The 24664-nt window shown below is 45.6% G+C and overlaps 2 protein-coding genes across 2 annotated transcripts; both read right to left on the minus strand.

The window, feature by feature from the left end:
- Positions 1-226: 226 nt before the first annotated feature.
- Positions 227-1369, minus strand: LOC127300593 (light-regulated protein, chloroplastic). The gene is made up of 3 exons (XM_051330726.2): positions 1097-1369; positions 855-1016; positions 227-772 (listed from the first exon to the last, which is right to left on the minus strand). The coding sequence occupies exons 1-3, from the start codon at positions 1267-1269 to the stop codon at positions 691-693; spliced, it is 417 nt and encodes a 138-aa protein (XP_051186686.1). The 5' UTR covers positions 1270-1369; the 3' UTR covers positions 227-690.
- A 196-nt stretch (positions 1370-1565) lies between these two features.
- LOC127300592 (vacuolar protein sorting-associated protein 60.1) lies at positions 1566-4012 on the minus strand. The gene is made up of 6 exons (XM_051330725.2): positions 3923-4012; positions 3587-3832; positions 3432-3503; positions 2546-2657; positions 2145-2281; positions 1566-1824 (listed from the first exon to the last, which is right to left on the minus strand). The coding sequence occupies exons 1-6, from the start codon at positions 3989-3991 to the stop codon at positions 1774-1776; spliced, it is 687 nt and encodes a 228-aa protein (XP_051186685.1). The 5' UTR covers positions 3992-4012; the 3' UTR covers positions 1566-1773.
- Between the last annotated feature and the right edge of the window lie 20652 nt (positions 4013-24664).

Below are 24664 nucleotides of genomic sequence, written 5' to 3' on the forward strand. Positions count from 1 at the left end.
TAATCTTTGATGTAATCTCGAGCTTCCATAAATTAGACCAAACTGAATTAGTCTGGACCGGTCGTGCATAGCAGAAGTTCTTAGTAGTTTGTGCCCGTGTTACTGATCCCATTCGGCATGATAGGCTGACCTCCCGCTGAAAATACCCAACTTCGAGTGATGCAATGCCAAGAGCCCAAGAATACAGTGAGCATCAATTGGCTAAAAAAATGTCCCTCGCAATATCTTCATCCCAATGATATGATCTGTCCTTTTGGTGTTATTAATACAATATATACTTTGCTTGAATTACTACTTGGGATCCATGGATCGATGTTGGAATTGGATGCACACTCGGACACTAGAATAGTAGAATAACATGCGGGAGAGCGCTAGAACTTACTAGCGGTAGACTAATTTGGTAAACATATTTTCCAATTACTCAGGCGGATCCTGGTGCTTAATCTGTCCCTGGTGTTTTCCTAGCTATAAGATCCTTATAGTGTTGTCGAAAATATTTTTACAAAAATCATATGGTACAGGCAGGGAATAAAGAAGAACAGATGTGACTGACAAATATTCACATGTACATTTCTCCTTTCAGTTTCAACCTTTTTGGTCTACACAAGCTTCATAGTTCGTACATCACCGCGTACAAGATCATCAAGTAGATGTGTCGAAGCGATGGAGAGGTAGCTCCTCCTACGGCGTTTACTCCTTGGAGACTCCCGTCTGGTAGGGCGCCTCGCAGAACTCGCCACCCAGATCATCGCACGCCTCTCCCGGAAACACCCTGCATTTTTGTTTTCCACCATCGAACTAACTGATCAGTTCACGAACCAAAACACAACCCTTTTTCCTGTGTGGTTGCTTACGTTTTAGCCTCGTCGTAGGACAGGTACTCCCTCTCCACCTCCTCCGGCACCCTGCTTGCGGCAGCAGCAGAAGCGGAGTCGCCGAGCTTGGTCTCCGGGTACATCTCCGCTGCGTCACACGCCTCGCCGCCGACCAAGTCGCACGCCTCCATCGGAAACACCCTGCACCTCTCGAATTTGCACCATCAGTTCAGTTCAGCTGAAGCTCAAACCAAGAGGGAAGGAGGGGGGAGGGAACGCACGAGACGTTGGAGCTGTAGTCTACTTCCACCGACCCTGTGAGAGGCGCTGCACGAACAACGCCGCCAGCCAACCTTCTCGTGCCGGCAACGATGATGCTCCTCCGCCTCGCCGCCAGCCTGCCGCACCTTGCAGCGACAGGCAGCACGGCCGGCAAACCAATGGCAGCCTGCATCTTCTTACAGATAGTCTGATCCTGATCTGCTTCTGTCTGTCTATCTAGAAGACTAGGTTGTGCTGTGTTAGCCTGACGATCAGCCTAAGCAAGGGGTTTCTTATATACTACTGCCAGGAGTGAGTCCAGTTTGGATAACACTGGGGCCATGTGCTACCCTCCTATTGGCTGTCTACCTCAATGAGAGAGGCACCTAATTTTGTACCATTCTAGAGATATTTTCTGCCCCCATGTTCATACTTATCTTGACTCAGTTTTTTGTTACAAATGGGGAAAATACGGACATGATAAAAAAATTATAGGGGCAATCCAAGCTTTGCTATTTTCTTCTTTCAACAACTTGCGAATAACCAAGTTAAAGAACGATATTACCACAACAGCCTATCCATCATCAGAGGCAGTACAAATGGCTTACATGGACGGATTGCTCAAGCACAGACCAAAGGCTTCTTAACTTCACCTTAACAACAAGGTAACACTAAGAACAATGCACGCAAAATACTTCTAACTACGGAGTGATGCTCGAGGTACCAGTGGCAGTCCTAGCTCATCCTCCTGCACCAGATAATAACAAAATAAATGATACATCGCAAATTACCATGGCTGCTTAGTTGTCAGTGAACAATGGCAAATCATGCAACATTATCCTACCAGGTACCAAGTCAGAAACACAAATTCGAGAAAGACAGACATAAGTTGGTAATAGATGCTACATACTGAGTTTGGATTTCAGAACCCATGCATTGTTTTTATAATGTCAATTTATTGATTCATTCCAAAGGAAAGAAACACCAGGAATTCTGAACAAGATAATGTCAAGTTAAGAATGCTGTGCAAATTGCATTCTTCTGTACATGCACATGGAATTCACTTGCCTGGTGCCTGTTTACTGGAACTGCTGTAGGATAAGTCGGTGCAGCGGGCAAGTTAAGATCAGCTTCCTCGTCTGGCTGAAGATATGACGGGACTGCAGCAGATTCAAACTCCATATCAGCTTCCAGACCATCCAGCTCTGCAATTTTCAATAGAAAAAATGAGGACAGTATATCAAGGAAAATATCCAACTCTGCAATGGCAATGTCCCACCAAAAGAGATAGAGACACGCCTGGGACAAGAATGCCAAAGAAATGAACATAAGCTATCTATGACAAAGAGCTATGTTTTATAGTCCATAACCATCCATGAAGAGGGAAGGGCCAACTACCAAAAGAGCAATAAATAAAGCCATCTAAAGTTACAGCATTAGCATGGTCTAGCTGAAAACAGTTTCCATACCTCCCATTAGCTCTTCCTCATCAACATCATCGGGGATGTTGTAGCTTCTACCGAGAGATTCTTGTACTTCGTTGCTCACATCCATCAGATCCGTCATTTCATCTTGCATATTCTACAAATTACAGATCATGAGTAAAGAAACTTGTATTACCATTAATTGAAGAAGGGACAGTAAGACAGTAACCAACAACATTGAAAGGAAAACATTTAAGTCTGTTCATCATTTCATTTCGTTGTGCATCCCACTCTGGATGCTAACTACTAAGGCATGCTTTGCTTAGGCCATAACTAACTTTGCCACTCTTTTGGTAGCACCCCTAAGAAGTTGGTCCTTATTGGCATGGTGACCAAACTTTGGCATGGCCATGGCTCTTTGATCACATCCTATGCACTTTTTGTTAAAAAATAAATTGATGGCCACAGTATGCAGGATACACAAGGTGAAAAGGGTGATTGGCAATCCAATATTGTAGTCAGATGTACAGAAGAAAAGAGAAGAATAAATTTTCTTGTCGTATGGTTCTTTATATAGCTCATGGATATGGCTAAGAAATGTGATCCCAAATTAGCCAATCACAAGGCTGGACTCTGAATTAAAAAAGATAATAAGTTTCTGATATACCACATTTGACAGCAGGCCTATCGAATAGTACTCCTATTGCCCAGCCCACTACATATATTATTGAGCTAAGGCTTGGGACTTTGCAAGTCAATGATGGTTACTGCTATAATAGCACACCGGCGAGCTAAAGACACTAACTTAGAGGGCTACATCATATACATATGACGGGAAAAAAACATTGAACCGGGAATACTCAAAATGGCAGCAGCACAAAACCCAGACCATACATGGTAGTACAAATAAGGCAAAAGCTAAGCCACATACATCGATATCCTCGATCTTGACGGTTTTCATCATCCCCTTAAGCTCCTTGTTTGCCGCCTTCATAGCATTCATCTGAACACACACACAACAAAAATCATTCGACTTTCTGAACTTTGTCGTAGGATAAAACTTCAGAGGGTACACCGTACACATACAGTCTGCTGGGCGTCCTTGAGGCCTTCGGCGGCGAAGCCGACCTGGTCGAGGTTGTAGGTCTGGTTGTAGAGCATGTTGCGCTGCTCCTCGTACATGCGCTTGTGCTTGAGTAGCCTGATGGCGCGGGCCTTGATGGCCTCCTGCGAGGGCCCCGGCCGGGTCCGGCGGATCTGCTCCTTGTACCTGGACAGCTCCTCGTCCAGCTTCCTGATCTTCTCGTCCACGCTCTCCCCCCTCTTGTTTATCTGCCCAATCACTCAGAAAAGAGAAGCATTTGGATTCGATGGAGGGAACCTATTTGTGGATAGGGAGAAGGGAAGGGGAGGAGGGCTGACTTGGTTTGTGGCGTCCTGGATGGTGGGGGGCGGTTCCTTGCTCTTCTTGGCGCCGAAGATCTTCTTCATCTCCGATTCCGTTCGTCGTCGTCGGCGGCGGTGGCGGCGGCGGGCAGAGTGAGTGTGCCTCTCTGTTCCGAAATTCAGATGAACATTTTCGTTTTCCACAAACTTACAAGTGCCGATGTAATGGGCTTCATTTAGGGAAATATGTAATGGGCTAATGGGCCAATACCGATTAAAAAGGTTAGCATACTCTTAGCGATCACCTCATGTACACACGGCAAAAAGGCTATCATCGCCGTCGAACCACCGATAATCTTCAGGGCTAATATATGCATTGTCTTCGTCGGTCTTGCCGACGATGCCACCACGATGGCAGATAGCGCCCCCATCACAATAAGCAATAAAAAACAATCAGCTCATCACAATAAAAAACAAAAAAAAACATTTTCGTATGTGTTGATATAACATCGTTTGCTATATTTTCCTGTAAGTACAAATGGGGAAAAATCATTTGACATTTTTAAGACACACATGTAACAAAAAGAGCAACAACATATATGTGTCTAGCGCGTCCACTATTATAGAAAATCTTGCAACATTAGAGAAAGCTTTTTTAGCATATGCCCACAAAACATTGCACCATCATGATAATATGCGTGCAACAAATTCATGTGTGCTTCCAACATGTGAAACGCCGTATGCAACATTGAAACAAGACAGTGACCTCCCGCAATCAACAATGGAGGTCTGAAAAATGTCGCTCTTTGAACCTCGCCGGCCATGTTCCGGACTAAAAATACTCTCCCTAGTTTTGTATATAAGGCCAGAAACTCAAATTATTCCAGGTACGATGGAGCTCGCCGTCGAGGAGGCTGAGGGACCTGCCGTCGCAGAGCGTGAGCCACGGAAGTAGTGGTCGCAGCGGAGGATGCAAGCGTGCGCCCGCGCGCCACGAGCGGCATACGGCGCGGACGCGGCTGGTGTGGCCGTGTGGGATGGCACGCGCTGGATGACGAGGCCCAGCAACTCCGGCGGGAGGTCATCCTGCCATGGAGATGGAGGGTGGTCGCCGAGCGGGGTGGTCGCAATCGCCTCCATCGTAAATCTGATCTGCAGCATCAGCTGCCCTTATGACTTGATTCATGTAGAATATGGGAGGCAGAGTCCAGGCCAAACCCGAAGTTCCAAGGGAGAATTGGTTATTTACCCAAAAGTTCACCGGTCTTAGATTGTCTACCCAAAGTTGACTATACATTGGTTAAAAACCCAATAAGAACTTGAAAGTGAAAAAACAATTATAGCAGGATCCTAATTAGAGATGGTCATGACACGTTTGATGGTGAGTTCATCGTTTAGATCGCACAAGCCCTTATCGAACCACCAGTTCAGGCATACACCAGATAAAAAAAAGTTCAGGCATGCATGTCCCGTCCGCGCCGCTCCTGGCGGCAGCGTCTGAGCGACGCCGTCGCAGCCATCTGACGCCATCGTAGCCGTTCCAGCGCCGTCCGCCTTTCAACAATGCGTTCCGCTCGTGACTGTCACCCTTGCCATACGTCGTCCGGCCGCCGACAGCCTGTACGCAGTATACGTCCCTGATCCCCACCTTACTGTGCTCTTTCTGATGTTGTATTGCGACTGCCTCCAAAATTTCATGTCTGTTCTACCTTACAAGTGAGTCGACAATTGATTAGTGTTGATTCACCCTGAGGTAATTCGTGACCTGCTTCATATTGCTTCAGCCTGCCATATTCTTGCTTGTAAATTTTTTCGACAAAGATTCCTGGTTATAATTAGTGGCCAAACCTGCGTGCATGTATGGTGCCAAAAAGGTGCGAACACACCCTACACACGCACACCATGCTTGTACAAGGAATCATAGTGAGAATATATAGTTCCAAGCCTGCAACGTATTAAAGGAAATATAATGCGTCATTTGTCCATCAGATATATAGGAAATTCAGTCTACCTGACGTTTTAAGTATAAAGCAGATTAGAAGTGTCAGGTGAGTATGCACCCGTGTCATGTGATCCTAGAAGATGTCGCTCTCAAACTGCAGCGCTCTAGAACCTTCCTCTCTGCCAGCTAATTTCTACTCAATAGCCGATGCTAACTATAGTTTCTAGTTTACAGAAAACCCCTTTTGGGTAGATCAAAAACACAACTAAGCTTGTTTAGGGTATTTAACCAATGTACAATCTACTTTGGGTAGATGATCCAAGGCTGATGAACTTTTGGGTAAATAACCAATTCTCCCAAGTTCCAATTCCAAACATGCGTAGACTCCTTCTGGATTACGACTGAAACAGAGTATATTTACCGTCCCCGGTCAATTATGAATGGTCCGACTTGTACATAACGTTTTGGCAGAGAAGCTAGCAGGAGGACGTTGTGACGAGCCGTATGGTTTGCTGGCAGCAAACACTGGAAAAACAGGGACTATTCCATCCAAGAATGCATGCATGATGAACAAGACCAGGTATCCGGCTGAGATCGATGATGATTTACGCACTTGCTAGAACACAAGGGATCTTACCGCTCGATACACGCACTCTTTTTTCTCAGGGAATACAATGTGTATCCATTGACATACACTACTCCTCCCCGGCCTTCCCGATACCCTCTGCGGCCACGCCGGGCGACCGCCGCCTCCCCACCTCTCAACCACCACATGTCCCTCCACTCCTCCCACGGTCCCTACAGGGAGCGTCGCCGGGTAAAGCCCTTGTGGCGTGGCGGCAATGGATCTTCCTCGGCCAAGATCTGGAGCACGGCGGCAAGCATCTGGGTGATGTGGGCTGGCGAGGCCGGTGCGTCTCGACGAGCTACGGTGGTGGGTGGCGCAGGTGACCAGCAGCTAGTGGCGGCGGTGTGGGCAGGCCCAATCTAGGCACAGATGGCTACGTGCAGGCCAAAACCTTCACTCCGACATTCACCTCGTCGTCACCGACGACGGCATGTGGAGATGATCTGGGTTCATTCACAACAGCATGAGGAAGCTTTGGCCGTCGGCCTCGGGCATGGCATTGGTGGTCTACTCCTCCACCGGAGGTGGTCGGCCTGGCTGGTTGTGGCATTTCATCCCACATCTAGCACCGGTGACGAGTTGAGGAGGCTCGACTACCGGTGAAAATCGTGCTATGACCTCAATCATGGCGGGCGGTGGCGGTGTCTTCGCATCGTTACCTTGCATCACCTCTGCATCTACCGCGTACTTACTCGCGCTTCTCCGGGATAAACCCCAAACCTGGGTTCTTCGGATAAGCCGATGGCGGCGCTTTGGGTGTCGCTCTCCATCTTGGAGGCATCATTTTTGGAGTAGTTGTTGGATGGTGGAGGCATGAGGTGGAGCAGTGTACATCTACCTCGTCGATGACGGCGTGTCTCTACTGCATGGCGCAACGGGGTCAATATTGGATGTGACATGATAAAATCGCTCAGGACGAAGGCGATGTCTGGCGCAGTGCCGGAGGCGATGGAAGGTACCGACGGCGGTGACGGCTTCTGTAGCATGTGCATGAAATGCTCGCTATGAACGCTCCAGTTTCGCTTAGAGGGTGTCTTGAGGTATGCGATGTTCCCATTTCTTAGTTAATGGGTGGTGTTCGCGTTTTCAAGGCATAAGGCCTTGCTAGCATGATATTCATCCATTGTCGGGTTTGTAGGTGTTGTGTGGTGGCTTCAATTTTTTACATATTCTTTTTGTTAATATATGTATTTGTGTTCGTTGGGTTAGGTTTGTGGTCAATCCTTGCTCGAATTATTCATCGGCTTCATTTATGATTTTCCGCAAGGTCTTCCATGCATGCTTGTGGCATCAGACGCTCTGTTGATGCGTACTCAGTGGTTAGGGGGACCTGCAAATCCTTAGCCCACCATGCGCATCTTTTCTCGTGTCTACTACATGCAGCCGAACAGTGTGATGAACCGCTAATTAGGCCATGAGGTTATGACATTGACAATTGATCAAATTTGGGTATGTACGTATCCTGGTAAAAATAATTCTTCATTCCGGTCTCCATCTTTCTTGCAGTGGTTTTTCTGTCATTTACCAAATTAGGGAAATTCGTCTTTCTGTAGATCAGAATGCAAGTTTTTAATTTACCATCAGTAGCCATGTTCAAGGATATTTGATGGTCACATTGAAAACTTGCATCAGTGAGCAATTTAACAGAAATTATCGGCTGCAACATGCTTATATATGGTCTATTTGTCAACTCCTTTATTTCTCCTATCTAAGATGCAGATCTATAAGCTGAACTTCGTGTTGCCACGATAAATTACACCACAACTTGGACATCAATACTCGATGTGTAATCGCTAGAGTGTTTCACTTTTTTACACAGGTCACATTTTGACATATTTTTGGATGAAACTTCACAGATGCACAAGACACAACTCAATGTATGTCTAGCTCTCTACAAGTGAGTTTAGACTTGGAACCACGAACCTGAACCTGAAATGTTTGATGAATGCAAGTGAGGTCCTGGCTCTTGATGGTGGCATGCCATGCCACACTTTTGTTCATGGCATGCTTGATCCAAGTTGAATATGTCACTCTCTAGGTGTTTCCATCACATTGATTGGTTCCAACATTTCATGTCTTTTTTTTGCGGGAAAACATTTCATGTCAATGGTTCTTTGCATTTTCAGATTTGACCGGAGGAGTTCTTATTTTGACTGTATTTATGAATTTCTCAAAACTAGAATCAATGATCTGCATATGGACTATGGAGATAATTTAAACAATTGAGCATTGTTCTTATGAAAGGTTATTGTTATTACTACCATCAATTTTTTCAAGCTAATATTCAGCAAATGTGAAGAATTCACTTCAAGCGGTTGTGAAGAATCGTAGATAAATTTCGATGATTCGAGTTTTATAGATGATATTGTTTTAGGTACGAATGGTCGATGTCTGAGTACATTGCGGATCACAAAGGTGAAAACTGAATTTGTGTCTGTCACATGTTTCGATTTCTATTGCTTCCTCCATATCTGCATTCCAGCATTTAATAATCCCATTGGTGTACAAGTATATATATTACCGAGTAGAAATCTTTTTATTATTTTCTTTTGCTATGTTTATTGTTCTAATCTCAATTTTTTGAATTCTTTGACAAGCCCTACCTTGGATATTTTGTGTTATACTGAAATATATATCAGCAAGCTCAAAATATGAATGTTAGCTTACCTTCAATGCATGTAACCGCATTCTTCTTGCATGGGCACTTCTCTGTTACATTCTATGATTGAAATACTGGGATGTAAGCGCCTTTAATATATAGGAAAAATCAAAATAATAAATTTCTTCATTTTTAAAATTTTGTATATTTATATCAATAAAAAATACCGTAGCAACGCGCGAGGTATCATCTAGTTTTCTAAAATTACAAAGTTAGTTTGGCAGAATGTACTCCCTCATGTATGACTACTGTAGAAGAAAATTAATACTAATTTTTATGTAGTACAAATGTAGGGGAGGGGGGCATCTGCCCCCCACCCCCATGGTTCATGCTGCCATACAGTTGGGTAAGATAAGAAACAATAAATTTGAAACTTAGTTGTGCTTGTTTAAATAAACTGTTAACCTGCAACGCTTGGTCTGTGCCTTCAAACTTTTAACGAGTGATTTGGCAACATTCCTTGCTGGAGTAAGAAGGATGAGTGACTGACTGTCGAGGCGATGTGTTCTGTACTTGGATGGAGCGGGTATTGGCATGAGTAGCTAGCTAAGCGAGCAAGCTGGTACAATACGTGTGTGATTGAAACATGATCGGTTAGGATCACCTAGGGCCCGTTTGGCAGGATGAAAACCCTTTGGCAGCCTGAAAGCTCTTTGGCTCGCATCGGTGCGCAATTTTTGGTCCGTTTAGCTTTCTGGGCTCCTTCGCGTTGTTGCATCGCATGATTCTTAAAGCACCCCGGGACAGACATGGGGGAACGCCCGAATTGGGCGTTTCCAGTGAGCCACCCTCGTCGCCGCAAAAACCGACAACGTCGCGTTCCTGCAGAGCCACCGAGGGGAGATGGAACAAGCTCGCGTGGAACGACGAAAAATTGAAAGGATGAATTCGGTCACCGCCCTCAAAATTTCGCCACCGTATATAGGGGCGGCTCTCTCACCGCCAATTCCACCATTCACAATAACCCCCATTTCAAGCTCATCCACCCTTCAAGATCTAGCGACATGGCCGGCTGGTCCTCACCCGCACGGTCGGCTAGGCTGGCGACGGCGATGTTGGATGTGGCGACGGTGACTGGCCACGGCTTGTCGTGTTCTTCCACTAGGTCGATCACTCCGGTTCTTGTGAGCTTCTACAAACCCTAGCCTTAGATCTAGTACTTGTGGGTACAGAGAGAGATATGATTGAAAGGATCGTATGCCGCACCTAGAGGGGGGGGGGGGGTGAATAGGTGCTACCCAATTTTTAGTTCTTTTTCAATTTAGGCTTGACACAAAGGTAAATTCTCTAGATATGCAACTAAGTGAATTTACTTATATGACAAGGCAAACAACTAAGCAAGATATAGCTAAGCAATAAGAGATAGAATAGGATAGAGGTAACCGAGAGTGGAGCACGCGATGACACGGAGATGATTCCCGTAGTTCCCTTCCTTTGCAAGAAGGTACGTCTACGTTTGGAGGAGTGTGGTTGCTACGAAAGCCAAACCAACAGCCACGAAGGCTTCACTCAGATCTCCGGTGAGCAACGCCACGAAGGCCTAGCCCACTTCCACTAAGGGATTTCCTCGAGGCGGAAACCGGGTCTTTACAAGGTTCTTGGGGCACACATCCACAACTGAATTGGAGGCTCCCAAATCTGTAACAATACAACAATCAACAACAACACATCAACACAAATCAACTAGGGAACCAATTAGGAACACTAGCATGAGATCCCTCAAACAAGAGAGGGGAAATGAGAAACGCTTCGGTGAGGATGTAGATCGGTGTCTTCTCCTTCGAATCTCCAAAGATCAAGAGATTTGGTTGGGGGAGGAAGGAGATCTTGCAAATCTTGTGTTCTTGAGGTGGCTCTAATGGAGGTGAGGCTTGGCAGATTTCTTGTGCAATGATTGAGCAAAACTCCAAGGTAGAAGAAGGGGGTATTTATACCCCCCCAGAAAATGAGCCGTTGCAGCTTCTGGGGGGCCGGATATTCCGGCCTAAGTAAGGGCCGGATAATCCGCCCCCCCCCCCCCCCCCCGGATAATCCGTCCTCTGGGACAAAACTATGACAAAATCCGGCCAAATGTCCGGCCCCATGCCAGACTTGTTTTTCTTCAGGTCCTTAGCCAAATTCGAGGGGGGCCGGATATTTCCAAAATATCCGGCCCGGATATTCCGGCCCTGGTACAAAACCGGGACAATATCCGGGCAAATGTCCGACCCCCTATACTGCGCTGCTTTTCTTCTGGTCCTTAGCCGAATTCGAGGGGGCCGGATATTTCCAAAATATCCGGCCCGGATATTCCGGCCCTGGTACAAAACCGGGACAATATCCGGGCAAATGTCCGGCCCCTATACTGACTTGCTTTTCCTCGAAGACTTAGCCGAAAACTGGGGGCCGGATATTTCCACAATATCCGGCCCGGATTATCCGGCCTGATGAACTTTTTGCTGTTTTCTTTTGACAGACTGACCACATCCAACACACAAGAACATGTATCTATGTAATCCCTGTACCACTTAAACAAACATTAGTGTATCACATATATTGACATCAAACACACAAAACATAATGTGAGAGATGTTCTTTCAATCTCCCCCTTTTTGGTGTTTGATGACAATATACGGATTTGCAAGAGAATCACTATAGAGACAAGCATGATGGCAAGACATAGAGGCACTCCCCCTACATGTGTGCATATACGTAATTTGCATTTGAATACAAATACACAACACATAGGAGTGAGGTGCCTCAACACAAGAGGTATCCAACATGAGCTCTAAAAATAGACATTGACTAATATGAAGTTGAGATAGGATGCAAGAAATCATACCCATGTGTAGATATATAATACGGAGATATAGCATCACACATAATAAAATAGCCTTGATCTCAACATATAGAAATCTGAAAACCATAACAATGTCTCACACCATATAGCACAAAGTTTTAAACACAAACAAACCAAATAGTGTGAATAAAAGGCACACAAGCGAAAGAAGAATGATAGACGCCATATGCTTGTGCCCAAACCATGCAAATCCCCGAGAGAAGACCTAATAGAACACTTCTCCCCCTTTGGCATCGAGACGCCAAAAAGGGGATAAGCGCGATGCTACTCGCCCCATGGAGATCACTCGGAGTCATCTTCTTCTTCATCATCGGACTGATATGCCGCTTCATCTTCTTCTTCATCAGTGTCAGGGGCATCCGGAGAGCGGCGAGTGAGGCTGGACCTTTGAATGCAATCATCAAGATCACTCCACGGAACCTGAGCAGAATGCCACCCACTGTAACCTGGGTGAACTGGAGGCTGAGGAGGGGGTCCTTGCTCACCACTGAGCTTGTGCAGAATAACCGCCTGAGTATGCTTAATCTCAGAACGTTCTCGGCTGGCCGCATAGTTCTCCTTATGGATCTCAATGTTCATGCAAAGGATGTAACGCTGAAACCAACTTAGCCTGCTCACTTGTTTCTTCATAGCTGGGAGATCAGCATGTCGAGCAGGAGCAAATCCACTAGAACGAGCAGCACCCATGAAGGAGTCAGGTGCAGGTGCAGCAGAAGAGACTGGCTTAATCTTGTACAGCTTCTTGACAGAGTGCTTCATCAAAGGGTATCCGCTCAAATCTTCACCCTCCAAGGCCACAGAGTTGTTGATGAGGAGCTGGATATAGGGTGCATAAGGAATGGTAGTCCGGGAGACCATGGTATCATGAATCTCATTGAAGATGAAGTCCATGACATCAATAGTGTAGTCACGTTCCTCATTAACATCACGAGCACACTTCAAGCTGAGATGCATAAGATCCACAAGGGCACCCCGGAGAGCATCATTGTTACCACCACTTGGAGTAATGGTGGCCCGAAAGAACCTGAGTAACTGGCCATAGATGGGAAGCAGCCCCTTGGTAGTACCAACTTTTCCAGCTGAGGTATAGAGATCAAACAGGACATTCTTATCTGTCCTCTGTGGCCCATGGAGGCGACGTCCTCCTCCAGCAGGAACTCCAAGTATACCAGCAAACCGGCGCAAGGATGCCCTACAATGGGTAGAGCCAGACATCCATTCCATAGTGCGGTCCTCATCATGCCGGATGGCCAAAGTGGCAAAGAATTGCTTCACCAACTCTGGACTATAGTCACATTGGATCTTCATGATATCCTTCAAGCCCAACTTGCCAACCACCCAGATAGCATCTTCAAAATGATTGTTTTCAGCAAGAACATCCACATCGATTGCTTGCATGGGTCGCAGTTTCTTCATGGGCTCATAAATGTCCTTGTAAATGAACTCCTGCTCCATGCACCAGAATTTCCTGCCCTCAGTCTCTTCATCCCTTGGGAGGTCATCATACCAGTTCTTCATGCGGATAGCGGAGTAAGAGACAATGTCCATGTTCTTGTAGTTTTCCCTTGTAGCCTTGTTCTTCTGCCTGGATGCTGAGGACTTGCGAGGAACGTTGGATGCAAACTCATCACTAGATCGATCATGCCTAGTGCGACTCCGACCAGCCCGAGAAGCACCACCCACATCCATTGTGGAAACCGCTTGGAGGAGAAGGTAGCTAGGGAGGAGAGGCACCCGATCCACCCAAAAACTCCGAGAGGGAGCGGATGGAGCGTCTCCGGCGAGCAGGAGGAGTTCCGGCGACCTTGAGAGGAGAGAGAGGAGAGAGAGGCGCGTGGGGGGTGGTGTGAACCGTTTGCCCCCCGCGGCCTCGTCCTCAGCCCTTTCATGATCTGCCCAGGCCGGATAATCCGGCCCTAGTTTAGGGCGGATAATCCGCCCTGGCCGGATTTTCTGGGTCGCCAAGGGGCCGGATTATCCGGTTTTCTAGAATTTCCAGAACGCCGGAAATCCTGCCTATCTTTAGTTGGTTATTTGCATAAACTTATATGTGATGCAATAATGTATCGCGTCACATATAGGAAGCATATTTACCAATAAGATGAGGCAACCTAGATCATCCGACCGAAAATCCTCAAACTCCAAGTTTTTTACCAAACATGACAAATGAGCAAGATGGAAGTGGCTTATAGGAGAGAGTAGGCTTAGGTTTAGAAGATACAAACTGTTAATGGTACATGATCACTCAAGTTTGCAAGATGTGAGCAAATAAGGCAAAACTAGAGTGATTTCCCATAAGAACAAGGAGTTGTCAAATAAAAGGCGATAAGATCCAAATAACTCCAACTCTTCACAAAGAAGAGTGTGGTGGCCTAGGCCACCATATATGAGTGTTGTGGCATGGCACCGCGAAGATATATCTTGAGCCCAAGCCACTACTCATCATTGAAGCTCACATATCAACATATGATATAAAGAGAATGATTTCTTAATGTTGGCATTATGGGGGGAGGGATAGCTCAATAATTTAAACCGCACTCCCCCTATATCCATGCCCACATCTAAACCAAATAAAGTTTTGAGACGAAGGTGTGTTTGCAATATGGTCAAGCTATACTCCTTGAATCAATGATATTTAGCTCATTCCTCAAATAAGTGAACCTTGCTTCATCAAGAGGCTTCGTGAATATATCGGCAAGTTGATCTTTTGTAGGAACATAGATAAGCTCAATATCACCACGGGCAACATGATCCCTAATGAAATGATTCCGGATCTCAATATGCTTCATTCTTGAATGTTGCACCGGATTATAGGCAATCTTGATGGCACTTTCATTGTCACATAATAGAGGCATTTTGTCACAAATGACACCGTATTCCTTTAAAGTTTGCCTCATCCATAACAATTGAGTGCATCCACTTGCGGCGGCAACATATTCGGCTTCGGCGGTGGAGAGAGATATACAATTTTGCTTCTTAGAAGACCAACACACCAAGGACCTACCAAGAAATTGGCAAGCCCCAGAAGTTGATTTCCTATCATCCTTGTCTCCCGCCCAATCCGCATCGGTGTAACCATTGAGAATAAAGCTTGAGCCTTTGGGGTACCAAATACCATATATTGGGGTATCAACCAAATACCGAAAGATTCTTTTGAGAGCCAACATGTGGCTCTCCTTAGGAGAAGCTTGATACCTTGCACACACACCAACACTCAACACTATGTCCGGTCTAGATGCACAAAGGTAAAGCAAGGATCCAATCATGGAGCGATATACCTTTTGATCCACCTCTTTACCATTGGGATCAAGTGCAAGATGACATTTGGTAACCATAGGAGTGGCAACACCTTTCAACTCGGTCATCTTGAACCTCTTGAGCATGTCTTGGAGATATTTTGCTTGGTTGATGAAGGTTCCTTCCCTCAATTGCTTGATCTCAAAACCAAGGAAGAACTTCATCTCTCCCAGCATAGACATCTCAAACCTATCGGTCATAAGCTTTGAGAATTCATCATTGAAAGCTTTGTTAGTAGAGCCAAAGATAATATCATCAACATATAATTGGCAAACGAAAAGCTCCCCATTGACCCTCTTAGTAAAAAGAGTGGGATCGATTAGCCCAACATCAAACCCACGGTCTACCAACAATTCCTTAAGGTGCTCGTACCAAGCTCTAGGAGCTTGTTTGAGACCATAAAGTGCTTTATCAAGTTTGTAGACATGGTTAGGAAAGTTGAGATCCTCGAACCCCGGGGGTTGCTTAACATAAACCTCTTCATGCAAAGGACCATTAAGAAATGCACTTTTCACATCCATTTGTTGTAACTTAAAGTTATGATGCGATGCATAAGCAAGAAGGATACGGATGGACTCAAGGCGAGCCACGGGAGCATAGGTTTCTCCAAAGTCAATTCCCTCAACTTGAGAGAACCCTTGAGCCACCAATCTTGCCTTGTTCCTCACAACATTTCCAAACTCATCTTGCTTGTTCTTGAAAATCCATTTAGTGCCTATAACATTGCGGCACCCCTTTGGCTTCTCTACTAAGGTCCACACTTTGTTGCGCTTGAAGTTGTTGAGTTCTTCATGCATAGCTTCCAACCAATCCGAATCTTCAAGGGCTTCAAATACTTTCTTGGGTTCCACTAAGGAGATATAAGCATGATGGTTGCTAAAGTTAGCCAATTGCCTTCTTGTGGAAACTTTTGCCCTTACATCACCAAGAACCTTGTCATGTGTGTGTCCACGAAGTACAAGTTGTCTTTCTCTTCTTGCTAGACGACGGGCCTCGATCTCCTCCTTGGTCCTTCTTGGCCTTGGAGGTGTCACTTGATCAACTTGATCATTTGGGTCCCCGTCTTGACCTTCAACTTGAGCAACTTCAATTTCTTGAGTGTGCTCAACCTCATGTGCTTGATCTTGGACATCATTTGGTGCGGAGCCAATATCAAATGGATACTCGTCGGAGCCATCATGAATTCTTGGTTGATCTTGTCCTTGATCTTGTCCTTGACCTTGTCCTTGATCTTGCACACAAGAGGGAGGGTCTTGTTCTTGTTCTTGGGTTGGTGCATCATTTGCTTCACTTGATGGGGTTTGTTGATGTTGAGAAGATGAGAGCTCCACCGTGGTAGAGCATAGTCCTTCCCGAGACGCCACACCGTGTCCCTCAATGGGGCGGAAAAATCCCACACCCATTCTTACTATGGCATCTTGAGGTATTTCATCACCTGCACATACATCAACTTGCCCCACTTGGGAGCCATCATTTTCTTCGAACCTCACACTACAAGATTCAATGATAATCCCGGAGGCTATATCAAAGATTCTATAAGTGTGAGATTCGGCACCGTAACCAACAAATATACCCTCCAAAGCTTTAGGAGCAAATTTTGATAAACGAACTCCTTTGATTTCGTAGAAACACTTACACCCGAACACCTTGAAGTATGAGATATTAGGCTTGTTCCCGGTGAGTATTTCATATGGAGTCTTGTTCAAGCCCTTGCGGAGATAGAGCCGGTTAGAGGAGTGACACGCGGTGGAGATGGCTTCGGCCCAAAAGTTATAGCGGGATTTATACTCCGCCATCATAGACCTTGCCATATCCATAAGAGTCCGGTTCTTCCTCTCCGCAACACCATTTTGTTGAGGGGTGTAAGCAGCGGAATATTGATGTCGAATCCCCACATCACTAAGAAAACCATTGAGTGTATAGTTCTTGAACTCGGAGCCGTTGTCACTTCTTATTGCCATAATGAGGAGGTTGTGTTGGCGTTGCACCTCGGTAGCAAAGTCAATGAATATTTGTTGGGTCTCATCTTTCGTCTTGAGAAAGTAGACCCAAGTGTATCTTGAGTAGTCATCAACAATCACCAAGCAATGTTTCTTAGCACCAAGACTTGCATGAGTAACGGGACCAAAGAGATCCACATGAAGGAGCTCCAAGATCCTCTTGGAAGAGATGATGGTCTTGCTTGGATGCGGAGAGTCATGCATTTTGCCTTCAACACAAGCCCTACAAACACGATCTTTGGCAAAAGACACATTTTCCATTAGTCCCACAATATGGTTCCCCTTGTGAAGACTTTGCAAAGTTCTCATGTTGACATGGGCTAGGCGGCGATGACACAACCAACCCACGTCCGCCTTTCCGAATAGGCACATCGCACTTGTCGTGGTGGTCCCCGAAAAGTCCACCACATACAAGTTGTGTTCGCGATACCCAACGAATGCGACTTTTAGAGTCTTGCTCCACAAGAGGACCACAATATCATTATCAATAAAGACGGCGAAACCCATCTTGCCAAGGGCGGAAACGGAAAGCAAATTGTAACCAAGGGTTTTGACAAGCATGACATCCACAAGTGTAATGTTGTGTGCAACCACAACCTTGCCAAAACCCAATACCTCGGATGTAGAATTATCGCCAAAGGAGACGGTGATATGATTTATGTTTGGCCTCAACTCCTTGACGAGGTTCTTGCCGCCGGTCATATGACTTGTACATCCACTATCAAGTACCCATTTTGAACCTCCGGCGGCATAGTCCTACATGAGATCAATTCTTGGATTTAGGTACCCATTTCTCAATGGGTCCTCTTTTGTTAGCAACAAGGGTCTTTGGGACCCAAATAGACTAAGCAATATAACCATCATAAGGACCAACGTATTTTGCATAGACATCACCATAATAATCTTTAAATAAAACATAGTGAGGGTTAGCAATTCCCGCATTATCATCATTAATGGTGTTGGCCTTGGGGGCTACATCATTTGTGATAACCTTCTTTTGAGCGGGCTTGGTTTTCTTCTTGTTGGCCTTCTTAGAGTTTGCACCATAACCAAGGCCCTCCTTCCCATTGTTTGACTTTTGCTTACTCAAAAGATCATCCAAGGAAAGTTTACTTTGGGAAGAGGAGGCCTTAGCAAGTTCATCTTTCAACCTAGCATTTTCCTCAATAACATTTGCATGATCACAAGGAGGAGTAGAGGTACTAGGTATGTCATATGAAGCAAGCCTAATTTGAAGTTGCTCATAAGACTCGGAGAGGAGAGAGTATTCACTCTTCAAGGCTTTGTGAGCCTTGTCTAGTTCATCTAGATCCTTCACAAGTTTCTCATGATCAACACCAAATTTGGCCTTTTCCTTTATAAGCACTTTAGTCTTAGCTCTAGCAAGATCTCTAGCTTTAGTGAGCTTGTTAAGTTTATCTTGAGGTTCTTCAAGATTTTCTAGTCTCTCTTCAAGAGAAGCTATAGTTTCTTGACATTCCTCAAGAGCATTTTTAAGAGCATGTATTTCTAGAGAGTATTCTCTCTCTATTTGGCACTTTTTCTCAAGAGTATCATTTAGTTGAGCTATACGAACCATGAGACTTGAAACATGCTTCTTAGTGTTATCTTTTAGGTTACTAATGAAATCATCAAACTCTAGCATTTCTTGTTTCATTTTAGACTAGCGGGGTCAACCCCTAGATCATTAGCAATGTTAGGCGTAGAGGGGTTGGGAGATGATACCTCGGAAGATTTAGCCATGAGGCAACTTTCTTCCTCCACATGAATGACCTCATTGGGAGATTCACTTGTTGATGAAGAGTTAGTAGAGAGGGAGGCAAGGGCAATCAATCCATTTGAGGTTGCATCTTCTTCATCATCAACATCTTCATCTCCGGAGGTATACTCTTCTTGAGTTGATAGCACAATAGATGTGTCCAAGGTGGACCTTGCCATGAAGCAATGTGCATTCTTGATATGAGGATTCTCATTGGGGGATTCAAAGAGAGATGAAGAGGGAATGTTGGTGGTGACAATGGCGGCCACTTCTCTTGAACTTTCCTCTTCATCATCACTAGCACTTTCAATCTCATCGGAAGAGTATTCTTCTTTGGTGACTAGCACAATCCTTGAGGGCCTTTTGCCCTTCTTGTTCTTGTTATAGAACTTCTTGTTGGGGGGCTTTGAATACTTTCCCTTTGAATCTTTGCTCTTGTCCTTGGGAATGAGCCTTCCTCCATTAGTCTCCCTATTCTCATAGGGACATTCGGCAATGAAATGGCGCTTGTCATTGCAATTGTAGCAAGACCTTGTTCTTGGGCCCGAGCTTGAGGGACCCCTTGAGTTGTTTCTCTTGATGTTGTCTTCTTTGGCCTTGGATGGATCAATCCAAAAGGAGTTTGCATGGAACGCCATGTGGTCATGGTATTGGTGTTCCAAGTCTTCCGGATAGGTCATGCTCCAAGATGCCCTATAAGATTCTTGAGGAATCACATCTTGCACGGGGTTGACCACCAAGGCAAGGTTGGACCCTTTTGTCATCCCAATGGCACGATTGCGGGAATCATGAGAGTTTTGCTCAAGCACCTTGAGAGCTTGCATCTCGTGCACGGCTTGTTGAGAGGTGAGGGAGGCATAGCATTCTCTTCCGACAAGAGTCTTGACATCAATAGGCTCAAATGGCATCATGCACTCAATGTACTTCTCCTTGATCCAAGAGTCATTAATGTGAGTGGCTCCAACATTCCGGAAGGAGTCGGCAACGGTGAGAAGTCTTCCATACATGTCTTCATGATCTTCATCCGGTAGCCTCATGAATCCTTCGGCTTTATTCCGAAGAGCATTATACTTGTTTCTTCTTGTGCTCTCACTTCCAATGCAACTCGCGGCCAAACCATCCCAAGCATCCTTGGCGGTGGTGAAATGCCGAACACGAGACAACTCCTTTGTCCCCACAGCAGTTTGAATCATGTGCAAGGCGGTGTTGTTGAGTTGACTATCAACCGCTTCTCTTCTAGTCAACTTGTCGGGGTTGTAAGGCTTGAAGCCTTCCACGATGATTCTCCAAAGCTCATTGGAGGCACTGCGAACATGAGAGCTAAACTCAAATTGCCAAGTATCATAATCATTAACGGAAAACTTAGGTGGGTCGCCCCGGATGTTTATATGAGGATGGGGAACCGGTATATCGGGAGATAGAAAAGGTGGAGGTACTCGATTGTAGCTCTCACTTCCACTAGTTCCCTTGGGAGATGCAATGGGGGGTTTGATAGTGTTTAAGTTATCACCATCCTCGGGTGTGGTAGCGGAAGGTAATACCGAAGTATCACCCTCTACTACCGCATCCGTGACATTAACCTCTATGGTGGGAGCCACGGGACGGGGAGGAGTCAAAAGCTCAGAAATCATTTTTCTCATGCTTTCCATTTGAGCATCCATGGATGACCTCAATGAATTGATATCATCCATGGTGACCGTCCTAGCCTCCCCTTCCGTAGGTCCATCGTCCGGCATACTCTTACGCGGTTAAGCCCGAAATAAGAGCCGAGGCTCTGATACCAATTGAAAGGATCGTATGCCGCACCTAGAGGGAGGGGTGAATAGGTGCTACCCAATTTTTAGTTCTTTTTCAATTTAGGCTTGACACAAAGGTAAATTCTCTAGATATGCAACTAAGTGAATTTACCTATATGACAAGGCAAACAACTAAGCAAGATATAACTAAGCAATAAGAGATAGAATAGGATAGAGGTAACCGAGAGTGGAGCACGCGATGACACGGAGATGATTCTCGTAGTTCCCTTCCTTTGCAAGAAGGTACGTCTACGTTTGGAGGAGTGTGGTTGCTACGAAAGCCAAACCAACAGCCACGAAGGCTTCACTCAGATCTCCGGTGAGCAACGCCACGAAGGCTTCACTCAGATCTCCGGTGAGCAACGCCACGAAGGCCTAGCCCACTTCCACTAAGGGATTTCCTCGAGGCGGAAACCGGGCCTTTACAAGGTTCTTGGGGCACACATCCACAACTGAATTGGAGGCTCCCAAATCTGTAACAATACAACAATCAACAACAACACATCAACACAAATCAACTAGGGAACCAATTAGGAACACTAGCATGAGATCCCTCAAACAAGAGAGGGGGAAATGAGAAACGCTTCGGTGAGGATGTAGATCGGTGTCTTCTCCTTCGAATCTCCAAAGATCAAGAGATTTGGTTGGGGGAGGAAGGAGATCTTGCAAATCTTGTGTTCTTGAGGTGGCTCTAATGGAGGTGAGGCTTGGCAGATTTCTTGTGCAATGATTGAGAAAAACTCCAAGGTAGAAGAAGGGGGTATTTATACCCCCCCAGAAAATGAGCCGTTGCAGCTTCTGGGGGGCCGGATATTCCGGCCTAAGTAAGGGCCGGATAATTCCCCCCCCCCCCCCCCCCCAGATAATCCGTCCTCTGGGACAAAACTATGACAAAATCCGGCCAAATGTCCGGCCCCATGCCAGACTTGTTTTTCTTCAGGTCCTTAGCCAAATTCGAGGGGGGCCGGATATTTCCAAAATATTCGGCCCGGATATTCCGGCCCTGGTACAAAACCGGGACAATATCCGGGCAAATGTCCGGCCCCTATACTGCGCTGCTTTTCTTCTGGTCCTTAGCCGAATTCGAGGGGGCCGGATATTTCCAAAATATCCGGCCCGGATATTCCGGCCCTGGTACAAAACCGGGACAATATCCGGGCAAATGTCCGGCTCCTATACTGACTTGCTTTTCCTCGAAGACTTAGCCGAAAACTGGGGGCCGGATATTTCCACAATATCCGGCCCGGATTATCCGGCCTGATGAACTTTTTGCTGTTTTCTTTTGACAGACTGACCACATCCAACACACAAGAACATGTATCTATGTAATCCCTGTACCATTTAAACAAACATTAGTGTATCACATATATTGACATCAAACACACAAAACATAATGTGAGAGATGTTCTTTCAATGATACAATCCATTGTAGGCCATTCCTTCATCGTCGGTCGTAATGGATTTAACTCTACGACGGCGAAGGTTGTCAAGGTTGGATCTGACTCTACCACGAGGATGGTTGTCAAGGTTGGGTCTGACTCTAGCATGGGGACGATTGTGCTGCATGCTTCTTTGCTAGGGTCTCATGCTTCCCCGACCTTGGTGTTGTGTGTAGCTCCTCTAACCGTAAGGACGCTCTTTCTTTTCTGGTAGTTCATTGATGTGCTAATTCTTATGGATGTGGATGTGGTAGTTCATTGATGTGATAATGCTTACGAATATGGATCTAGTAGTTCATTGATGCGCTAGTGCTTAAGGATGTGGATGGGGTAATTCATTTATTTGCTAATGCGTAGCTACGTTCGTCTGGTATTTGTCATGTAGGCGATCATACCACTGCGCTCCCCTGATCTTTCTACTCCATCTATCAATGCTTATGATTGCCAGTTTGCACACAAATGTGCCATGGTTTGGTAACCTAAGATGTCCGAGTTTGTGCTGAACCGCTTGGTTGAGCTCATCAAATTAGGTGTCTTCTTTAACCTGGGATTCATAGAGGCACAAATGAAAAAGGTAGTTGATGATGTTCTTGCATTTTTCCTGGAATACATGTGAGCACTCTTCAGGTCTACAACCATATCAGAAAGCGGAGGACCAAGTGGATGATCATAAGCAAGATCAAATCCAACCACACTCTCTAGTGGAGTGAAGATGGATGTTTTTTCTATCTTGCTGATGAAGAGACGCTGGAAGAGTACCTCAAGGCAGTAAGCTTCATGGTGTTCCTTCATTCACCTTACAATATGTTATTGTCATCCGCTCTAACACTTGTTCCTTCTGGATTGCATCACCACCCGAGGCATCGTGAATACATCAACAACCCGATCACGAACTATACTCAGATGAAGACAATCTTCACGCTCCGGTTTGTCTGCAATGCCTAGCTGTACCAACGTAGCTTGCTGATCAGGGAAATCAATTTCATTGCAGACAACAAAGAAGAGTATGCCGAGTGCAGTCAGATGCAGCCATCGGAGAGGAGGACCTGGCTACGCAAGCAGTTTGCTGCTTAGTGCATGCTTCTGCTTCCTTCTTTATCATCCTCTCGATGTTGGTCACACTGGCAGAGCTACGGGGCCAGCAGGGGCCCGCCCCCTATGCCGCAGCATCCCATGGATATAGGCTTAGATAATTTCATTATCAAAGTGTTTTAGCACCTTGTGAACGGTGGACATGGGATCTGGAGGCGAGGGACTCGTTTGGATGCACTAGAGGAAGACGATGAAGTTACTACTTGTAGGTGTGGGCCTCGGCAGGAGGCAGGCCCGTTCATTATTTTCTTGTTGAGCAGTCATGTTCATTACTTTGTCAAGCCAGGTGCAAAATCGTTAGAAAAAGGCCGACCTTCATGTAGGGAAGACAACTCGCTCTGCACGCGACAAGTGACGCGTTGTGGTGCCAGAAAATCCCTGAAAAGTGGTCTCCCTGCTCACCACGTGTCGCAAGGGGAAGCAAGGTGGGATGAGGGAGGAGAGAGAAGACAGGGGGCTGCGTTGTGTCAGCTTTTCCTTTTATTTTCTAGATTTATTTTTTCAAAATGAAATATCTTGAGAACCGTAAGTCCAAATAACGATCCGTTTTCACTTTTCAGATCCTCGTATCGAGATCTTCAAAACTAGATCCCATGTTGATAGGTTTCGCAATACTTTTTTCCGTACTTCCAATACTAGTATGGTTGTACTCGTTGTGTGTACCTAATCGTATCCGTGCTTCAGCTGATAAGTACGTCTATTTTTAGTGTATTTGATGCAGTTTTTTCTTCACTCAGTAACTTCAGTAACTGTACTTACTCGTGTGCGCTACTGTACATGTGCTTCAGTACCAGTACTTGCACGTGTGCGGGACTGTACTTCTGTATCAGTACTTGCTCATGTGCGCGACTGTACTTTTGTACCAGTATTTGCTCGTGTACGCGACTGTATGTATGTACATGTACTTGCTCATTGCCGCAACTGTACATGTACTTGCACGTGTAGACGACTGTACTTTTGTAGATGTACTTGCTCGTGCGCATGGCCGGACGTAGGTGGATGTACGCGCGTGGTCAGACATACGCGGTTGTACGCGGCTGTACGTGCGTGGACGTAAGTGCTACAGCTGCTCTACTCGCGCGGGCGGGCGTGCACGCGGGGCTAACACGTCCCAATCGTACATACGTGCCTTGCTACGGCTTCTCCTTTTTCTCACAATGCATCAATACAATAGTTGTAAAAATTCACACGTATCAAAACCACAAGATATTCAGATAAACTCATAATATTCTAATCCATCTGAAATATATTTGACAACCATTTATTTGACATCGTTTGAATATGAAATAAGTACACCACCAATTAACTATTTTATACTAGTTGAATG

This window comes from Lolium perenne, chromosome 5 (genome assembly GCF_019359855.2).
Source record: "Lolium perenne isolate Kyuss_39 chromosome 5, Kyuss_2.0, whole genome shotgun sequence".
In the NCBI taxonomy this organism is placed as follows: Eukaryota; Viridiplantae; Streptophyta; class Magnoliopsida; order Poales; family Poaceae; genus Lolium; species Lolium perenne.